At 60.1% G+C, this 20,362-nt stretch overlaps 1 protein-coding gene across 3 annotated transcripts in view; it reads right to left on the bottom strand.

Moving 5' to 3' along the window:
* The window catches only part of GRK5 (G protein-coupled receptor kinase 5), a 187,812-nt gene that overhangs the window by 3,030 nt on the left and 164,420 nt on the right, over positions 1 to 20,362 (bottom strand). Inside the window, exons 5-16 of one of the 3 annotated variants that reach the window (XM_053668382.1) lie at positions 20,197 to 20,297; positions 18,452 to 18,544; positions 14,333 to 14,396; positions 13,392 to 13,532; positions 10,821 to 11,011; positions 8,627 to 8,664; positions 6,707 to 6,796; positions 6,323 to 6,531; positions 3,567 to 3,704; positions 2,438 to 2,575; positions 1,807 to 1,938; positions 520 to 1,197 (exon numbers count right to left, since the gene is read on the bottom strand). In XM_053668382.1, the coding sequence (XP_053524357.1) occupies positions 1,099 to 1,197; positions 1,807 to 1,938; positions 2,438 to 2,575; positions 3,567 to 3,704; positions 6,323 to 6,531; positions 6,707 to 6,796; positions 8,627 to 8,664; positions 10,821 to 11,011; positions 13,392 to 13,532; positions 14,333 to 14,396; positions 18,452 to 18,544; positions 20,197 to 20,297 (1,434 nt within the window). In that variant the 3' untranslated portion in view covers positions 520 to 1,098. Of the gene's footprint in view, positions 1 to 519; positions 1,198 to 1,806; positions 1,939 to 2,437; positions 2,576 to 3,566; positions 3,705 to 6,322; positions 6,532 to 6,706; positions 6,797 to 8,626; positions 8,665 to 10,820; positions 11,012 to 13,391; positions 13,533 to 14,332; positions 14,397 to 18,451; positions 18,549 to 20,196; positions 20,298 to 20,362 lie in introns of those variants that run through there. The other 2 variants (XM_037148835.2, XM_053668383.1) reach the window with 2 other exon arrangements.

Below are 20,362 nucleotides of genomic sequence, written 5' to 3'. Positions count from 1 at the left end.
AACGAGTCTGTGGTGGCCCTACGACCCTGTAAACACTTAAAGGACACGCCCAGCTTCCCCGGGCAAGCCCTTCCCCACCCAGACTCATTCAGGGAGACCCACTGACCCTGCTCCAAAGCTCCCATGGGCCATGAAGGGTTGGGACACCGGGGGCTTTATGACTGGACTGCTCCTTATCACTGCTAGGCGCCTCTTCAAAACAGAAGAAAACTAACACCCCAACACACATGGGCTTTAGCAGTCAGAACCTGCTTAGAAAGAAAGAGGCACAGAGAATACCGGACTGAGGACACCGGTGTGGCTCACGGCCACCTCCGGGAAGGAAGAGGAGGCTGCAGCACAGCCGGGAGAGGGTGCGTCCCGATGGAGAGGGCCCAGCAGTTCCATGGCCAGCAGGGGGCGCTCTGGCTGAGGCAGGGTCCCCAGGGTACCTTTGTGCATTTAATTCCGATTCTTGCAGGTCAGCACAGGGCGAAGTCAACGCAAGGGAAAAGTTACAGAGATGGATACAACCAGTGCTTTAAAGGTGAAACGTGAATCATTTTCTACATTTAATAAAAACGTTTTCTCATTTGAGGCTGTGGAAGTCTTGGGTCACATTTTTGGGGGGTAAGTCCCCCACCCCCTCTAAAATGTCTGAAAACGCATGGCTTAGACATTGCGTGGCTGCACAGAAAATATACACCCTCGGAGTCTGACTTTCATTTAAATACAAATATACAAAATGTAAACTGAGACGATAGAGAAATTTACAAAACTTTTCTTTAAAAATAATAAGGACAAAATTCAGTTCTAGTTATGACGCTATTAAAATACGTGCAAGTTGTTGTATCCGATTGGATTTCTATTGCGATATTTGACAGAGACAAATCCAGTCCACCCGGCCTGAGGGCCACCTCCGCACGCAGACCTGAGTGGAGATCTCTCTGAGGAACCCGAGGCTCTGCGTGGAGGGGGCGGCGGCCTCCTTCCGTCCCCAGCTCCTGGAGGGCTCCCCTGTCCGCCCAGCCAGAACGGACGCTCCATGGGTCACGAGTTCTGCTTCTAAGGACAAGGGTCTAGGCTGGTCCCACGGTCGACTTCAAGGCCAAGCTGCCACTAGCTGCTTCCAGTGGAGTTAGAACTGACATGGTTTGAATTTATGTGGTGGTTAAAACTGGTCTTGGAATTGGGCGAACTCTTGGCATTGTTCTGATGCTGGGGGGCAGGGTGCAGGGAGAGAGAGGGGGAGAGAAAGCGAGTCAGTCCATGTGGGGTCCCGCCTGGTGACTCAGGCAACCCAGGGGCTGGCGGCCACACACAGGGGCCTGGGTCAGGGGCCACCGGCCAGGGACTCTGCGTCTCGAGCTGCCTTGTGCGCCCTCCCCTGCAGACCCAGGTGGCATGGCACTGCCTCTCTCTCTGGGCGCGCTGCCCCCAGGGGACACTGTCTGGAGACATTCTGCCACAGGGGTGAGGTAGGGAGTGGGGTGCTCCTGGCAGGTGGAGGCCAGAGAGGTAGCTAAGTATCATGTGGCGCACAGCACCCCCCCCATTGGAAAGAATTGACCCAAAACGTCAGCAATGCCCAGGTGGGAGGCCCTGATGAAGCTCCACTTGGGGCTGGCCCTGCCTCTGCCACCCCAGGGATCCCCTCGGACAGGGGCTTCGGACAGGCTGCCTGTCCCCTCCAGGCTGCTGCCGACCCCCCCTCAGAGCCCCCCAGGGAGGTGGACCGCTGCAGCTCCGGTCTCGAAGGTGGGTGTGCCTGGGCCGGTCCCCGGAGTGGAGGCCAGGACAGCAGGTGCGGTGGCGGCGGGGTCTCACCTGACGCTTGAAGATCCTCTGGAGCAGCCCTTTCTTTGGTGGTTCCGGGGGGTGACTTCTGTTCAGGTCTGGCGGGAGGGCTCCGTTGGGCCCGAACACGTTCAGCTCCTTAAAGCACTCGGTTTCGATCATCTGCAGGGGCAGAGTGCACACCCGGGTGCCGTGAGGGCCGCGGCCAGAAAGGCGTCCCAGCCCCCGGACCTGCACCCACATGGGCCCAAGTCGGGTCCCACCAAGTCCTCCAGTGCCCTGGTCTCACCAGGGCCCAGACCCAGGCGGCTCTGCCCGTGCCCGCCTTTCCCCAGCGGCCTGGCTGTGCCCTTGCCCGAAAAGGCAGAAGCCTCCACCACTGTGCCCACCGCCAGCCCCTCCTCACGCACCCAGGCCCGGGGACCCCGCAAGCCGGCTGCAGCCCCCGCCCACCCCATCGATGCGGCTCTGGCTCCGACACAACCCCGCCCGCCTCCAGCCACAGCTCCATTTCCCTCCTTTCCCTGCCGGACTTCCCAGCAGAGTCACCCGGACTGGTCACATCTGTCCCGCCTTGTCTTCCCTCGTCTGACCCAGCCCCATGCGGCCCCAGCAGGCCACAGGGACCCCTGACCCCACACATCCACCCCACCTCGCTCACCTCGTTCTGCCACGGGATGGGCACGGAGCCGGTGGAGAACTTGGAGTAGAAGTCGTCGTCCGTGTGGTCCAGGTTGACGCCCTTCACGGTGGAGAACTGCTCGATGTCCAGCACGTCCTTACAGTACACAGCGCGGGGCTGAGGGGCAGGGGCTCGGTCAGAGGGGCCATGGCTGTCCGGCCGGGCTGGGGGTGTGGATGCAGGAAGCGGAGGGCCTGCCTGAGGCTGCCCCCCCCAAAACCCGCACTGTCCTCTCAGATCTGCCCCAGGACCTCGGCCAGGGTGTGAGCTCGGGGTGTCCAGGGCCCCTGCTGCCCTTACACAGGCTGCAGGGCACCCCATCTCCAGGCTCATACTCCTTGGCACCTCCAAGGATCCCCACTCCCCCTTTAGGTGGTCTCTGCTCCCCTAAAGCCCACGAGATCGGGATGGTGGAGATGTTTCTAAAGTCATCCATATCTGAAAGAGGGCTGGCAGTGCAGGGCCTCCGGCCCAGCCCCCCATAGAGAGAGCAAATGCTGGTTCCCAGGGCCCGGCCAGGGGACGACAGAGACTCTGAGTCCGCGGGAACATGCAGCCAGGGAGGATGTCCCAGAGGGACCGCCCCTGCCCCTCTCACATCATGGGGCACCGGGGGGCTCGGCACCCAGGCTCTGCCACCAGACGGGCCCTGGCTAGAGTCCCAGCCGTGGTGTGTAGGGACTTCGGAAATATCACCTACCCCTGTAGGCCTGTCTCCTCACCTGCCAAACGGGACACAGCAGCACCTGGGCCACGGGGCCGTTGTGCGCTGCTGCTGCGTCTCTGGTCTCACTCGCTCACTGGACCCGTGCTGGGGGCCCTCTGTGCTGGGACTCACAGAGGTGAGCCCGGCAGGGCCCTGCCCTCTGGGAGTTGAAAGGCATGGGGGGCCTCCCAGGGGCTCTGGAGATGAGGACTTCGTAGAGGAGATGACTCCAGGATGGATGCAGGGGACCCCCAGCCCTGGTGACAGGTCAGTTCCTGCAGGGCTGCCTCCTGCCCACGGGTCTCCTGGGCCCCCAGCCCCGGGCCCAGAATGGACGCTCAGCTAAAGTCCAGGCTGAGACCCTGGGCACAGGCTCAGTCCACAGTGAGGGAGGCTACTCACGTCTGGAACAAAGGGAGGGTCCAACATCCCAGCTTCTAAGCGCTTGAAGTTCATGTTCCTGAAGAAGGGGTGTCGCTTGACCTCTGCAGCCCCTGCCTCCTGGCAGCCCAGCCTCTGCTTTGGGTCTTTGGTGAGTAGCTGTGACAAGACAGAGCCCCATGAGGTCGTGCCCCATGAGGTGGGCCTTTCCTCCTGCGGGATGGTGGGTCTGTGGTCGTCTCCCCGTCACAGGTGCATCCCTGGGACTCCCAGATGTCCCTCCTCCAGCCCTCTCCAGCCCGTGCCCGCCCAGGCCTCCGAGAGACGCTGCCTGGCCCTGACAGGCCTTGTTTCAGGGCTACCTCCTGAGCCACTGTGGGCTTCGTGGCCCCGAGTTCACGGCATACGTGTGTGCAGGGAGCCCCCGGGGCAGCAAGCTCCGTCTGCGTCTCCCCGCAGCCATGTGCCTGGTACCTAGTACAGGCTGGGCACCCACTGGGCACCCAGGGAGGCCGGCTGAACCGGTGTTACCTTCTGCCACAGGTAGCTTACAAAGGGCAAGGGCTCTGTCTGTGGGTCTCCGTCCGTTTACTCAACCCACGGCACACCGTAGTCTTGGACCCAGGTGCAAACCGCTGTGGGGGGAAGGGGCAAGGGAGGCTGAGGACAGTGAGGGTCTGGCCTCAGTAAAATGAGGGTTAGGGGCCCCTCAAGGCCACAGATGCAACACCACAGGGTAGGAGGAAGGCGAGCTGGCTGTGAAACTGGGGGTCAGGGAGGCTGAAGGGCCGGAAGGAGGGAGCTGGAGGGGGTGGGGAAGGACCCGAGCCGAGACTCAGCAGGGGGTGGAGGAGGAGGGTGCTGAGGTTTGGGGCTGGAGCCTGGAGCCAGGGGCAGGGCCGTGAGGTACATGCATTTCTGGACCCCAGGAACAGTGGGAAAGGTCTTGTGGCTGCCAAGATGGAATGAGGGGCGGAATCTGGGGGCCAGGGGCCAGCTTCCTGGCTGTGTGTGAAGAGGCCTTTGCAGGCAGGTGGGGCTGGAGCTGCTCGGGGCCTCCATGGTCTCCTTCCACCCCACGGCACCCTGAGCTAGTGCCCGCTGGAGGGGACAGGGCAAGCCTGGCTGCCAGACCAGATGGACTGTGGCAAAGGACACAGAAGAAGCCCAGGACCAGAGTCCCAATACTCCTGGCTCTTCTTCCAGCTAACAAAGATGAGGGGGTGTCAGTTTGACACTTTGCACCCAAGAGCCCAGGGTCCCAATGGCCCGGCTTGGCCACTGCCTTTCTCTCAGTGAACAGCAGGGGGCAGCAGAGAAACAGCAGTGTCCTGCTGCCGCAAAGCAAGCAAGGAGGGGGCCCCCTGTGTCTTTCTGTTCTCTTAGCACATCTATGCCCCTGTTGGGGTCTCTCAAGACCTGCCTCTCTGAATCCCCGACTGACCTGGGGCACCCTGCTCTGACCTCCCTCTGCAGTTCACTGGAGAGAGAACCTCTCCCTGACGTAACTGAGGCCCCTCTAGGAGCCCACGTGTCCACAGCTGCCTCATGCTGCCTTGCTCCTCCTGTCCCCCCGACCAAGTCCACGGCTGTGACACCCTGTTCTCTTGGAGGCCCCAGGCGTGTGGGCAAGTGCCCAGCCACAGCTGGCCCCAGGCCCCATGGCACACACCCCTCCCTCTGTGCCTCTCGCACACGCCAGTGACAGAACCATGTCCTCTTTCTCTGGAGGTCGTCACACGGCAGACCTAGCCCTAATCTTTCTTCCCAGAGCACTGTGACGCCAGGCTGAAGCTGGAGAGGGAGTGGTCAGCAGCGTGTGGAGGGGCCCAGGAGAGGGGCCTCCTGGGGAGGGGGAGCCACTCCAGAGGGTTCTTGGCCCCCTTGAGGCACAGCCTGGGGGTTTAGCAGCAGCGGTACAGAAGCTGCTGCTTCCCATCGACCCGGGGGCCCATGCCTCTCTACGCGCTGGCCTAGTCACTCAGGCACACGGTTCAGAGGTGGACGTCCAGCCTGACCGCTGACCGTTGGCTGCTCCGGTGCAGCAGCATCAGGAGAGGAAGTGTGTGGGCTCGTGGGTGTGCAGAGCTGCACACTCAGGCCCTCCTGTCCCCAAGGGTCCTGGCAGGGCTCAGGAGCCTGAGAGCAGGAGCAGAGTGGCCGTCTCCCACAGGGCCCCTGGCCAGGCGTGGGCGGGCTTGGGCTGAGGGGCAAGGCCGTAGTCCAGGGGTTCGCCCCTGCCACCAGCCTGAGTGTCACTCCCACATGCGCCCGCCTGGACGGGGCAATCTCACTGCCCACAGACGCTACCATGCCGGTGCGCCCAGCATTCTGTTTAGTGGACAGAAAACTTGGTGAAGGTGTTCAAAGTCGGAAAATGTCACTGCTTCAAGCCAGTGTGCAGGGTGCAGAGCTGGGAGGAGCAGGAGGCCCAAGGCCAGGGTAGGGGTTTGGCCCAAGATCCCCTTGTACCTTGGGGATCAGCTGGGATCAACTTCTTTCTCCCCTGTGCTGACTTCCCCCACAAAGCTGGATGTGAGGGCCCCACGCCATTCAGCTCAGCCCCTTCCCCTTGTCAGGGGCCGCCCGGCCCCCACCCCAGACTCCCTCCAGCACAGCAAGCAACCCTGGCACCTCCGCTTGGTGGCTTCAATGCCCATGCCCGGGTGCACCCTGGCCCTGTCCTCCTCAGCCGGTTTGCTGAGCTAGGAGGGGGCAAGGGGAGGGCAGCCACCGCTGGGGGGCCGAGGACAGCGTCTGGATCACCAGCAGCTCACCATTTTGCAGATGGACTTGGCCTCCTCGGAGAACTTGTGGGAGTACGCCTCCTCGGTCTCCAGGACCCGGCGGTCCACCTCCTCCCGCTTCACCTTCTCCTTGCGGCCTCGGAACGGTGACTGGCCCTCAATCATCTCGTAGATGAGGCAGCCCAGACCCCAGTAGTCAGGGCTCAGGCCGTATCTCTGGTTGTTCAGGACCTCGGGAGCTGGGGGCAGATGAGGAGGGTGAGGAGAGGTGAGAGACAGAGCTCGGTGTAGTCAAGTGACACCCCTGGTTAAGATTTGCTGGTTAAGATCTCCCACCCCTCACCGAGCCCTTACTTCAGATGAGGGTCACCCAAAGAGGCCAGGGACTCTGGGGGGGGGCACACCCGCACTCACCCATGTAGCCGACGGTGCCCACCCTGCCACGGATCAGGTCCCCCTCGGGGATCTTCACGGCCAGGCCCAGGTCGGAGATCCTGATGTGACCTGTGTGGGGGGAAGCGGAGGGTCAGCAGGGCCCAGGATGGTGAGCGGGGCCCAGAACAGTCGTCCCATCCTGGGCAGGGGCACAGATGCGCTGTGTGTGCCAGGCAAGGCCCCGGGACTCTGTGTTTTCATCTGTCCATGAAGAGGGGCCCGATCTAACACTGCAGGGGGACTGCGGCCCCCAGGAGAGCCCGGGTGTCGGAGGCTGCGGGGAACTCACTACTCTTCAGGAGAAGGATGTCAGATGCAAAGGGATGGTTGCATTTGGCTGGACGGCAGCCGACCTGCCTCATAAAATGCTCTAATGGGCTTCTTGGAAGGCTGAGGTCATGGAGTTTAAAACGCCTTGGCCTGATTCTGGGATTGCTTCATGGAAAAAATGTGAGATTCTCCTGACATTTTGCAACAATTTGCTTAAGGGGAAAAAATTATAAAGCAATTTGGGAAGCAACTTCCTGTCCTGCCCAGATGGTCTTTAGAGGTTGTTTTCTCCCGTTGGAGAAACACGGCGGGAAGATGCCCAGGCCCTGGGGACGGTGCTGGGTTAGTGCTCCTGGCCCCCGACTGAACCCAAAGCAGGGACGAGGCCCTGCTGGGCGCTCAGCCTGGGTGTCGTCTCATCTGGTGGCCCACCCAGGGGCGGGGGTGGGGGGGCCATGCCACATCTGACCCTGCAGGGGCAACACTCCCCATCTGTGGATACCGGAGCCCCCGTGGCTTGGCCTTCAGCAAGGCCCAATGAGGGGGACCCTGGACAGGTTGGAGCTGCGTCCCCCAGCTGAGCAACCCCTGACGAAGGCAGAAAGGGCGATGTGACCGCGTGGAGTCCGGCCCTGGGGATGCAGGTCAGTGGTGGGCGTGGGACTGAGACCTCCGGGGTAATGGCCCCCTGCTGCACGTGGCAGCATCGCCAGGTCCCCAACGTGCTGAGGGGGCCTGGTCTCTGATCTCGGCTCCCCACTGATATTGCCAGGTGACCTTGGCAGCTTGGCTCCTCTGAGCCTTAATCTTGTCGTCTGTAAAGCGGGCACAGCATGCCAGCCTGGCACCCCGCCCCCCAGCCACTCCCCACCATTCATTGTGTGAGGCTGCACAGTTGGGAGGGCCTGCTGTGGCCGTCCCTGTCACCCGTGCGAGAAAACAGCGAGGGCAATGCACAAATGCTAATGACTAGCACATGCACGGCGGCTGCGGCTGGCTGGACGATGTGCCCTCAAGCGATCCTGTCAGAACCTCACCACCACCTTCCACCCTCTGAAGCTGGCAGGGCAGGACTCATTGTTTCCATCTAAAAATAAGACAAATGTGCCCCAGCTGGTGTGGCTCACTGGACTGAGTACCAGCCTGTGAACCAAAGGGTCGCTGGTTCGATTCCCAGTCGAGGCACATGCCTGGGCTGTGCACCAGGTCAGGTCCCTAGTAAGAGGCAACCACACACTGATGTTTCTCTCCATCTCTTTCCCCCTCCCTTCCCCTCTCCCTAAAAATAAATAAATAAAGTCTTTAAAAATATATAAAATAAAAACAAGAAAAACGAGGTTCTGAAATTCTGGACCCCTCATCTCACTCCCTTCCACTCATCTCTCTCTCCTCTCTCTCTCTGCCCAGCCACGTAGCTTCCTCTCCAGGTGGGAGCTGCATCCATACCTGCTGCCTTCCCTGGGTCCCCAGGACTGAGGACAAAGAGCAGGTCCCTCCCTCACTTGCCCCCTGCCCTCCCGGGGGCCCAGGGTCGGTGCCTGAGTCTCGGAGAGGCCCTCCGCTTTGGGTTGCGATGCTCACCTCAGCTACAGAGTAGGAAAAGGTCTTCCGCACGACTCCCCGACTTACCGTAATCGTCTAACAGGATGTTTTCAGGTTTCAAATCTCTGAAAGGGAAGGACCACAAGCATGTGAGTGTGGGCATTCAAAGGCACCCTGGAGTCTGGGTGGAGCCCCCTGGTCCTGAGGCTGTAGGTCTCCAGGCTGAGACAATATTGGGCTAATTTCTGTCCTCCCACTGTTTGTCACCGGCATCTTCTTGACCCTGGGGAGCGACTAGGAAGGAGGTTAGGTGAAGGCTGGTGCTGGCTCCTGTCCACAGCCCCCAGGGCAGAGGTTACCTCTGGCTGGGGTGGTCACAGACCCCTCCAGAGCTGGGGAGACCCCCAAGGTCTCAGGATGCCCTGAAGGTATAGAAGAGCCTGGGAATAAAGGAACAGAAGTTACTGAGAACAAAGCACCAGCTACAGAACTGGGACAGGAAATTGTGGGGAGGAGGATGGCCTCCCCCAGTGGAAGGACCCTCTCAGCGTGGGCCCCGCAGGCACCAAGCTACAGTCTGGAAGATGGCACAGCTGTAGGTGTGGCCACCTCTCCCTGTCCCTAATGTCTGCCTTCTCTCTGATGACACAGTCATGCTCTTAAAGAAGGGAACCTTTCCATTCCCAGCAGGGGGAAGAGGCAGCAGAAGTGTCTGGTTTTACTAGGGAAGGGTCCCCTGGGGTAAACGAACCGCCAGTAGGATGGTGTGCAACTCAGGTAAGGCACTGGGCACCGACACCTGGCCTCTGGATTGAGGACTGGTTCTCAACCAACAGGCTCCGTTCATTGAACTGATGGCAGCTGGCCCTGGGGAGGGGTCACAGTGCCCAAACGCAGCTGGTGGTCTGACACAGTGCTCACTGGGGTTTGTACGCAGTTATTCGTTACAAAATACTTTTTTTTTTTGCTGTTGTTATTTAATATGCATCCTTTTGATGTGTTGACAATTCCACAGAAGAGCAAGAACCAATGTGTCAATCATCAAACTGGCCAGTAGGCACGAGCCAGAACCAGGGCCCACAAGAGGCCGTGGTAAGTGCTCAAGCTTGAACTTGGAAAACTGCCCCCCCTTTTAAGTGAAAGGCAATCAAATGGAGGATGCTTTTTTCAACGCTTAGGAAAACTGCTCTGACTCTCTTGTCACTTGAATGACGACCAAACAGAAAGAAGCACAACTGGGGAGACAGTTTAGAGGGAAAGGCATGACATCAAGGCCTCGCTTCTTGTTTTCAAAACCTTCTTGGTCTCCCAGGATAATCTCCACCAAGATCTCCATGGCAAAGGTCTCCAAACTGGGCTGTGTGTGCCTGGGGGTCTCTGGGGGCCTCCCAGGAGAGCCCCACTTGCCAGCAGTTTCAGGAGTGTGGACTCTAGATCCTTAACATCACGATGCCCTGGCTGCCTCTGGGGTTCCCCCTCCCACCCGCCCCTTCTCACTAGCTCTGCTCCCCGAAGACAGAGATTAATTCTGATGGTGCCCTGTTCCAGGTGTAAAAACCCCAGGTCACCATGAGAAGTGGGACCTACTAGTGATAATTATAATGGCAACTCAACAGAAGAAATTACTGACACTTGGAGCCTTATGGTCAAGGGAAATTTTTAAAAAATCTTATATGTAGCCACATATTTCAATGAAAGACTTTTAGGCATAAATATATATTCCATTGTAATAACATTTTGTGAGGAAGGAATGGAATAGAAAATGATAGGAAATTCCTCACCATGAAAGAGTTTTAGGCATTTTTTTTAAAGATAAATGATGGTGGAAATCAATGGGCCACAGCAATCACATCCCACTGGATACCTTTAAAAAAGCAAACTAACTGTTCAATTTCAAAGTGTCAGTATCAGCCACTATTTGAACACATGTTAGACCATCTCAGAAGTCTTCTGAACATGTACGATGGTGCAGTGCTTCAGAGTCTTGGCCAAGGGCTGCGATACAAGCAGGAAGGTGGCCACTTAGAGTCTGCATGCCAGTGAGGGGAGCGAGGGGTGGACAAAGGCCTGGAGTTTTCCTGGGTCCAGGTCATAGCCACCAGGCTCCGCTGAGCGACCCCGGGCACTGGCCTGGAGGGGACAGGGCGCCAGGACGTGCAGCCCACCTCCCTCACTCAGTTTCAGGGCGGAGTCTGTCCGACGCCAGCACCCTCACCTGCAAGAGTAGCAACCAGGCCTCAGTTCCCGGGGGAGAGTCGGGTCCCCACCCACGTGCACTCACCTGTAGACGGTGTTTTCCAGGTGCAGGTCTTCCAAGCCGCACAGGATTTCGGCCGCATAGAACAAGGCCCGCTCCTCCTCGAAGCCGGGGTTCCCCATGTTGTAGATGTGGAACTTCAGGTCGCCCCCGTTCATGATGGTCAGGACCAAACACAGTGCGTCCTTGGTCTCGTAGGCGTAGGCCAGGTTGACCTAGGAGTGCAAGATAACAACAAGGTGAGGTTCTGCGACGACCCTCCACTTCCGCCCTCCCTCCTCCGGGTCCTTGAAGCTGGGGGGCGGGGCACTGGGCCAGGGGAGCGGCAGCAGCTTCACGCCTGCTGGCCTCCAATCCAGACCGCCTCAGAGTGCCCTGCCCGCTGCCCCCCTCAGTGGGTGAAGGACTTGCGCTTTCCAGTCTGGTGGGTTCAGGTGGGGAGACAAGGGGGGAGGGCAGGCTGGCCACCTGCTGTTTCAGGGATCCCGCCAGGAAGGCCCCTCTGCGTTTACACCACAAAAGCACGTGTGTGCGTCAGCGGGTTGAGACCTCGTCACTGTGTTGCCTGGTCGAGCACAGCAGGGCCACGTGCTTGTCCGGCATCGTCAGTGCAGGGACGCTGGCCGCCAGCTGGGCAGGTGGCCAGAGGGGCTTCGCCAAGCAGAACACAACTTGGCCAAGACTCTCACACGCGGGACACACCTGGTCAGAGGGACCATCGGCAGAGAGGATCCAATCCCTTGCTGACGGAGACCAGCCGCCAAGGCTCTGGATGGGACCATGGGTCCCCACTCAGCGGGTTGGTACACATGAACTCTGGCCGCATGGACCAGGCTGGGGCCGGGCTGCACCGTACAGCTTGTGTGCAGACACCAGGAACAAGGGTTACTTCTGAGGAAAGGAGGCAGAATGGCGCCGAAGGTGACAGGGCCCTGGGAACTGTGCTCTGGCGCCAGCCACTGCTGCCCCCAGCCCTACACCTGTCCAGGTGACCACGAGGAAGGACCCCAAGGGGAACTCCCCACTGCAGGCAGAGGACGGGCTCAGTAGAGGAAGGCCCAGGCTCCAACCCTTCCCCGAGAAGGACCCACCATCACTAGCCCCGAAAAGAGCGGCATCGCCCCTGAGGGCTCCATGGCCGGCCCGGAGGCAGTGACCAGTGGTCCCTATTGAGGGGGCCCAACGGCTCAGAGGAAGGTTCTGGACTGGTGAGGGCTGGTGTTGGCCTCGATCACCGCCTCCCACATGTCACTGTCACTCTGGGTGGGGCTGGCAGTGGGGTCAGCCTGGGATGAGACCCAGCGAGGCACAGTTTTGTCCCCTTGGAGTGTCCCTGTGGAAAGCCACCCCCTCCGTGGGGAATGACGGAAGCACTAGGCTGATGGCACGTCTAGTCCTCACACACGGCTGGTGGGATTTCACCGGGGCAACCTTCCTGGAGAGCCGTCTGGGGACAGCTACCGACTGGGAGGCGCACGCTCCCTCTGCCACAGCAACCCCTCCACCAAGGAGTCCAGCCTGCGGATGGACGCAGTCCCAGAAACCTGCCAGTGGTGAGTGAGGACCGCCTCTGCGCAGTGGATCCAAGCCAGGGGCAGCCTCTATCTTTGGGGACTGGCTTCTGCAAGGGGGAGAGTTTCTCTCTTTCTTGTGTATGAAGGGAAGGGCGCAGCTGCAGGTCTGGGTATTTTTTTTAAAAATCTGTCTTTTAAGGGGAAAAATACTGCAGCGTAAGAAGTCTGGCAAGATGCTGTTGGCTAAAAACCGTGAGTTGAACACAGCGGAGCGGTTGCTCAGAGAGGGGCCTTCCGCGTCCCTCCTGCGTCCCTCCTGCGTCCCCGGCCGCGGGAACCTCTCTCCCACACCCACACTGATTCTACAGGGACCCGCAGCGGAGGTACTGAGGGCTGACCGAACGGCCACGTCCTCCTCCACTTTTCCCACAGCTGGCTCGTCCCTTGCAGGCACCAGTCTGGCCAACGGGCTGAGGGTGGTGGTGACGGGTGTGTCCCTGGGCGTATACCCCCAGGACTCCAGATGGGGTGGCTGTGAGGGAGAGGAGGGCGGCCCAGTCCTACTGGACCGTGCGAGTGACAGATCAGTCTTGCTTGTTGGCAGCCGCTGCCAGTCGCTACTACGAGTTGGGGCCACCCTGTCACTGCACAGAGCGTAGCGTGGACGGAGAAATGCGAAGAGTGCAGGGTCAGGGTACCAGCACTGGGGTGTCTACCCCAAGGAAGCCAGCCTGCAGGGGGCTGTCAGAACAGAGCCCCTCGGTGGACCTCGGGTGGGGGGGCTTCTTTGCCCTCCAAGGAGTTTGCAAGGTGGTCCTGCAGAACAGAGGTCTCGGCCCCCCACACAGAGGGGAGCTCGGCTAGCCTAGGGACAGGACGAGGTCAGCCACCATTGGCCCGAGGGGCCTTGGGATGGTGGTGACTAGGGGTGTGGCTGCCTTTCTGCAGGTGTCCCTCCCTCTGCACCCCATTTTCCTGGGCTGGGCATGCGGAGAGCTGCCACACTGGAGCACCGCCCACTCCCCGAGGGACAGACGCCCCGGTCCCAGCAGGCGCCGGTCACCAGGCCCCGGACGCTCACCACGAAGCGACTGTTGACCTTCTCCAGGATCTGTTTCTCATTGAGGGCCATGGACTCCCCTTTCCTCTTCTTGATCCTCTTCTTCTCCAGGCGCTTGCAGGCGTACATCTTACCCGTGGCCCGAACCTGGCAGGCACAGACCTGTGGTGCGAGGGAGAAGCCGAGGGTGCGGGGCGTGTGAGGCCCGGAGCCCTGTCGCCAGGCCGAGAGATTGGGAAGCTGATGGAGCCGGAGCCGCAGCTGCCCTGGGCCCTTCCCTAAGATCCGGCTTCGGCGCCCTCTCCCCTCTTCCCCCAAGGTGGGTCCCAGCTCTGGAAGGTGCAGTGTGAGCCATTCGCAGCACCATCTGGGTGATCGGCTGGAGCCTAAACCCTGTCCCTCTCCCAGAGACAACTTGCTGCTCTGTCCTCGGCTCCCAACCAGATGCGACCAGTGCCAACTGGGCATTTTCAAGTACTAGCTGAAGCTAAAAGACACTCGTTGGGGGTCAGTGATGGGAGACCTCCGGGACCCCTGAGTTTGTAATGCAGAGGAATGGACACAGGGCATTTGGGAGCCAGTCTTAGTCCTGTCACCTGTGGGCCCTGGGCTGGGCCACCGAAGGTCGGCTTTCCTCTTCGCTAAAGGAGAAGCACCAGGCCTGCCTCCCCATGGGGGGCGGGGTCAGACGGAGCACGGCAGTGCGTAGGAGCAGTGCCTCCAGGCCCCCAACGCCCCCTCTCCCTCCAAAGACAGCCAGGAGCCCTGTTTCTCCTCTTCGGACTCGCACCCTGCCTGAGGCTGACCCACACCCTCCTTCGAGTTCAGACACCCCCGACCCTCCTCTGCACCAGGGGCCCACAACCAGCAAACGCCAGGAACAGCTTTCGCAGGGCCAGAAGGGACAGAAAAGGGGACCAGAGTGTGGGAACTTTCGACTGAAAACATGGACGCTCACTTACCTCCCCGAAGCCCCCTTTCCCCAGCACTCGGTACTGCCTGAAAGTGTTTTTGGTTACCGGTTGCCTGGAAAAAAGCAAAAATCCTGGGGTTAAGATGTGTAACCCATATGCAATAGACAAAGCAGCTTTGAAGTGGCCGGTGCAAGGTGCAACTCCACGCCCCGGGAACCCCAGGAATCACCACTGCAGAGGGGACCCTCAAGGGCTTACTCAGTCTGGGAGAAAAGCAGAAAGCTTGAAAAAAGTGAGCAGAAGCAGCTTCACAGGACTTTCCCTGCGGTTCCCCTCTCTCTCCTATATGCAAATCGGAGGGGCGGGGCTAAACTCAGCAGGAAGCTGCGGCCCCCCCCCCCCCAGCAGGGAGAGGGGAGGGGCCAGGAGCCAGAGAGGTTCAGAGTCTAAGGGAGGACATGCCCGAGGCCAGAGACAGGGCCCTCCCTGCACCTGCCATCTCAGCCTGCCCAGCAGAACGGCCACACCTCCAGCCTCTCCACCCCCAGGGCCCCTTCATTATGTCTCCCCAGAGCTCCAACACTAGGAGAACCCTCTGCCAAAAGCAGAATTTGGGAAGTCGTAATCACTTGGTCTCTCTCTGTCTCTCTCCTCTCTCTCTTCCTTCTGGTGAGAACACTGAAGAGTTACCCTCTCAGCACTTTTCAAGCACATAACACAGCATTGACTCTCGCCACCACGCCGCAGGTCAGAGTCCCCAGAGTCCTGGGGCGCACCCGTCCGCGTCACTGACACTCTGCACCCTGACCAGCATCTCCACCCCCCACACCGCATCTACTCACTGCTCCCTCGAGTTTGCCTTAGATTCCTCATACAAGTGAGGTCATGTGCTGCGTGTCTGTCTGCGTCTGGCTTATTTCACGTAGCAAGTGTCCTCCGAGTTTATGCACACTGTCACGTACGGCAGGGTTTCCTTTTTAAAGGCTCAATAATATTCCAGAGCCTGTGGGTACGTGTGTGCACGCACCAGACTTTACTACCAGGTTCGCTGCAGCATCATCCGCGAGAGCCAAGATATGGAAACAATCTGAATGTCCGCCGACCGGCGAGCGAACGACAAACGAGCAGCTTTGCCATGTGAAAATCGCCTCTCGGAGCTCCAGAACTCTCTCTGAGCTTCTCCCCACCCCACCCCAAGAGTCCTGACCGGGGTTGGAGTGGGACTGAATTGGGCTGGCGAACCAGGTCAGCTCTAGAAAGACAGTGAGCCTCTGGTCACCCGGCAGCTCCTGAATGAATCTTCCAGGGAAACTCTCCTGGCTGCTGGGTCCTGGGAGAGCTCGGGCTTTGCCGGAAATCACACCACTGCTCTCCCAGGACGGCCCCGAACCCCAGGACACGGCCTGCACTTGGCCTGGGGTCACAGTGCAGCGACTCTCTTCCCTTGTTTCTTTGGGAAAGGTGGCCCAGACACCACCCCCTGGCAGGACTCTGTCAATCTGCATCTTTTCTCCTACAGAGGAGCAGCCAGGGCCCTGGACAAACCTGCCTCCTGCCCGCGCCTGCCACGCGCCACAGGAGTGTTTCCTACAACCGCCCTCGAAACCACATGAAGGCGCCCAGGCGGACCAGTTTACGACGCATGGAGAACAAACAGTCGGCCGGCATTACCGCAGAACCCCTCTGCTGAGGGAAATGAGTGTAATACAATTTCTGAGGAATTTCTTGGTTAACCTTGGGAGGGAAAAAAATCCCTTTAATATTTCAACAGTATAGCACTAAGGGGCCACGGTCTTGGTAGCAGGGGAACAAAAAAAAAAAGGAGGGGGAGAAGGCAGGGTGTCATTTAGGACATTTCTAGGCCAGGGTCCTGCCCTGCAGGCTTCCACAATTCAATGCAAAAGAGCTTCACTTCTCAGACTCTAAAAGTCCATCTCACAGGCTTGGTGCAGACAAATGAAAAATGAACACCAGGGGTGGCAGCTAAAGGACTGTACTGGAACAGGAGTGCTGGGTGAACCAAGGGTGACAGACCTGAGTGAGAGACCTGGAGTTCGGGTTCCAGCCTTGCCAGGCTCTTGCTGTGTGACCTAGGGCCCATCCATCAACCTCTCTGAGCCTGACATCATCAATGAAATGGAGCTATTGAAATGGCATTTGCATTTAAGGGGTTTCTGAAGGCTGCTGTGTCAGATGTCAGTATTAGAACTCTAGGACTGAGGAACGGGGCCCCTCTGGGGCCTCTCTCTTCCCACAGCCCGAAGTGCCCTCCACGTGGGCTCACGTCGTCCTCACACCAGCCTTGAGAGGTGACACTATTACCGCCTCCTTTCTGCAGGTGGGAACTCTTAGGCTTTGAGAGGTAAAATGAGTCGCCCAAGGTCATGGCTGGTAAGCGCTGGGGTTGGAACTGGAGTGCAGGCAGCCTGTGATGGGGCCCACATTTGGCGTCCTGACCCCACACGGCAACACCAGGCAAAGTGCATGCCGATTGGGGTCACGTGTTATGCAGCCCAGGGCCCCGGGGCTTGATGAGCACACCCCACCGCTGCCCTGCGGTCATCGGAACCGCGACCGAACCTCCCCTCCCTAGGGGCAGCTGCTCCTTCCCACACCAGGCGTACGAGGAGCATGGCTGCGCTGACGATCAGTGACGACCACAGCCGCACTCAGCAGTGTACCTCCTGGGGCCACAGGGCTGACGTGCCCCAGGCACGTGCTGCTGACCTCATCTGGTCTTCATGCCCGGCTGACAAGGCTGGCACGATAATGACCCCAATGACAGGAGGAGACCGTGGTGTGGAGAGATGAGAAGCCCCTCCCAAGGCCCTCGGGAGGAGGCCGACATGGGACTTGGGTCCAGGCTGTGGGCTCCCTGCCCCCAGCAGGTGCCTGGCCTGGCCTTTTGCCCCTCGGTGTCTCCTGCAGCAGCTGTGATGTGCGGGGGCAAGGGGACTAACAGGGAAGCCCATCCGCTGCACTCTGTTACCCGCAGTGGGCGGGGCAGAGAGAAGAAACATTATCCAGTGGCCGAAGGGCAAGGTGCTTCTCCTCTGAGCTTCCCAGGTGGGTGGGGAAGGGAGTGGACGGAGCTTCTAGAAGGTTCCTGTCATGTGGTGTCCTGAACATGTGCAGGGAGCTTTTGGCCAGCTCAGGGGTGAGCGCACACGCAGGGTAGGGCGGGCTCCTCGCTCTAGAACCCCCGTGTGCCCAGAGGGCCACGAGCACCAGGCCTCCGGCACAGGGCGCTCCGGGCTGAGGAAGGGGACACTCCCACCCACGCCTCCCAGCTCAGCCTGGCACGGGTGTGCCATGGGCACCCCCCACCTCACACACCCTGAGCTGTGTGGTGAGCAGAACATGGAGCCAGGGGCCGGAGGCCAGGGCCCCTCGGTGCACCCCTGGCCCGCTGGGTGACGAGGCCAGACACGTCACATCCCCGCTGGGTCTCTCCTTCCTCAGTAGCCACACCGGCCCCGCCCACTCACCGAGTGCGTGTGGGATCACTTTGCAGAGAACAAGGCAGCAAAGCAAACATGAAAATGCACTCAGTCCCATCCACTAATGGGGTGAAAGGATAACGGGAAGAAAGATTGCTGCCGGACAGGAAACAGAGAACGTGTTGCTGACGCCCAGGGGCGCGGGCAGGACTGGAAACTGGGGGCCGCTGCTCGGGAGGGCGACTTGTCAGTTCCTCACGGTTTAAAACTAGGGCTTTCTGACCCCAAAATTCCTCTGCTAGGAATTTCTACAGTTGTACTTGTAAATGTACAAGTATGTGTGCAAAGCTTTCCATCCCTTAGGAAAGGCTGCCCGCCGGTGGGGCTTGGGTTACGTAAGGGACGCACCGCTCGTTCAGGGAGGACGGCAGCCCGCCGTGTGCGGGCGGAGGAAGGGTCCCCGAGCACAGACAGACAGAACAGGATGCCCAGAGAGGCTGTGCGTTTGTGTGTGTGAGTGGGCAGGGGTGTGAGCAGGCACACTTTCATGAGCACAGAGAGCGTCTAGGACACAGAACCTACTTCATAGGAGGAGACGGTTACTTTTATCTGGCCCACGGGCCCACGGAGGTAGCTGGATTTTATGCGACTTTGCAGGTGAAACCTGGCCCCCACCCGACACGCACCCTGGCACACACTGGGGGGCGGAAGGGCGGGGGGCGCTCACCTTTCCAGCCACTTCCACTGGAGGAAGCGATCGAAGTACATGCTGTCCAGGTACTGGCGGAAGGGCTCCCCACTCAGGTAGTCGTGCACGGACCTGGCTCGGAGGGAACGCAGAGAGGGACATTTCATCACCCCGGTCCCGAGGCAGACGGGCAGACCACACACAGGGGCCGGAGGCCCCATCCTTCCAGAGGGTGGTTTGAGATGGCCTGGCTGACCCCACGCTGGGCACTGAGTTCTGGCCCTGGGTGCATCCCAGGCCTGGCCTGCACCAGTGAGTGTGTGGGTGGCCTTATGATGGGGACGTCACAATGGTAAATAACCAACATTAAATAAATGACCCAGGGTCCCGGGGTCAGGGGTCAGAGGTCGGGGCCATCTCTCTGAGGAAGGAATAGGAGATGCAATGACAACAGAGGCAACTTTGACAACAGAGGGGGAGGGGCAGGGACTCCGAGATGGGGGGTGGTGGGGGGCAGATCGGGATGTGGCCCCTGAGGCCCACCACGTTCTGGGTCTGGTCCAGGACCAGCAAAGCCACCAGATTTTCATCCTGCAGCAGAATTTATGGGTCACCTACTGTGGGCTTGGCCTAGGCTGGACCTGGGGGGTTCTGAGTCTGGCTACAGGCAGGGGTGGGCCTCTTCCCTTTGAAAAGTGGGATGCTGGCCAATCTGGCCTGGGCACCGGGGACCCGAGGGAGGCAGGGGACATGCTGAGCTGGGGCAAGCTGGGGGCTGTGTCTTGTCAAACCTGCAAACCGGGGCTGGCATGGGGGGCCGGGATGACCCCTCCCTCAGGAACAACCCAGGGACCTGCCCCAGTGCCAGGCCTGCCCCTCGGCCACCTCCGAGAGGGCAGCCACCAGGTCTCTTTCTGCTGCAGGGGTCCCTGCTCGGGCCCTAACAGGGTTGGGCCCCCAGCTGGCTCCCCAGACTGTCCAGCCACATTGTCACACTCCCAGTGCACAGGGCTGCTGGCTCTCTTGTCCTCCCGACCTGGCGGCAAGCTGTGGGAAAGCCGGGACTGGGCTCCCGCTCACCAGGGTCTCCCCAGCACCCAGCACAGTGCCAGGCACAAGGCAGATGCCCAACTGATGCCTGTGGATCCAAGGGTGAACAGGGCACACAGGATGCCTCTTGGCATGTAGGCACGTCTGCGTGCACACACGTGTCATCTTATGGGGTACAGAGCGTGTGGGTGCATGAACGTGCGTGTGTGAGGAGATGGGTGGGGGCGTAATGGGCACACGGCTGGCACCACGGCCACTGGCTTGTCTCCTACACAGGAGGCCTGCAGAGGTGATGGGGCGTGGCCGGGAAGGCAGCCTGCAGCCCCTCCTGCAGCAGCGCCGCCGCTCGGGGTGGTGGCAGTGGTGGGGTTGGGGGGCCTGGGAGGGATCTCCAAACCACCCAGCCCAGGTCAAATTTTTGCACATTCCTCAGTCTCAACAGCCTGGAGAGCCACCGCTTTCAACACCCTTTGAAGCAGATGTTTTCCTTGGACTCAGCCCCTGGTATCTCTCTCTCCTCTTAAGGAGCACACAGACATCTGGGTGGCTTGGCTGGGCCCTTGGCCACTGAAGACCTGCCCTGGTGCCCAGAGCTCCAGGTATAAGCTGGAGGCAGCCCCGTCTGGAGGGCTGTGTGGCTGCCAGAGGGGCAGAGGGGCCTGACACCCCCTGGCCAGGAGCGAGGGAGGCTGGTGGGCAGGGGCCCGGGGCGGGCGGGCTGCCGAAGCACTTACTGCGCACAGGCAGAGAAGAGTTCTTTGCAGGGCCTCTGAAGGAGCCTCTCCTCCGTCTGGGAGACCAGGTCCCGGCCAACCTGGGCGATGAAAACTGGGGACTGGAGGGAAGAAGAGAAGAGGAGGCGGTCAGTGCGGGGGAGGAGCAGGGTGTCCGGGGCCACCC

This window comes from Artibeus jamaicensis, unplaced genomic scaffold, assembly GCF_021234435.1.
Source record: "Artibeus jamaicensis isolate MK-2021 breed Jamaican fruit bat unplaced genomic scaffold, CSHL_Jam_final contig_490, whole genome shotgun sequence".
NCBI classification, from domain to species: domain Eukaryota; kingdom Metazoa; phylum Chordata; class Mammalia; order Chiroptera; family Phyllostomidae; genus Artibeus; species Artibeus jamaicensis.
This window is presented reverse-complemented; position numbering and strand designations above follow the sequence as displayed.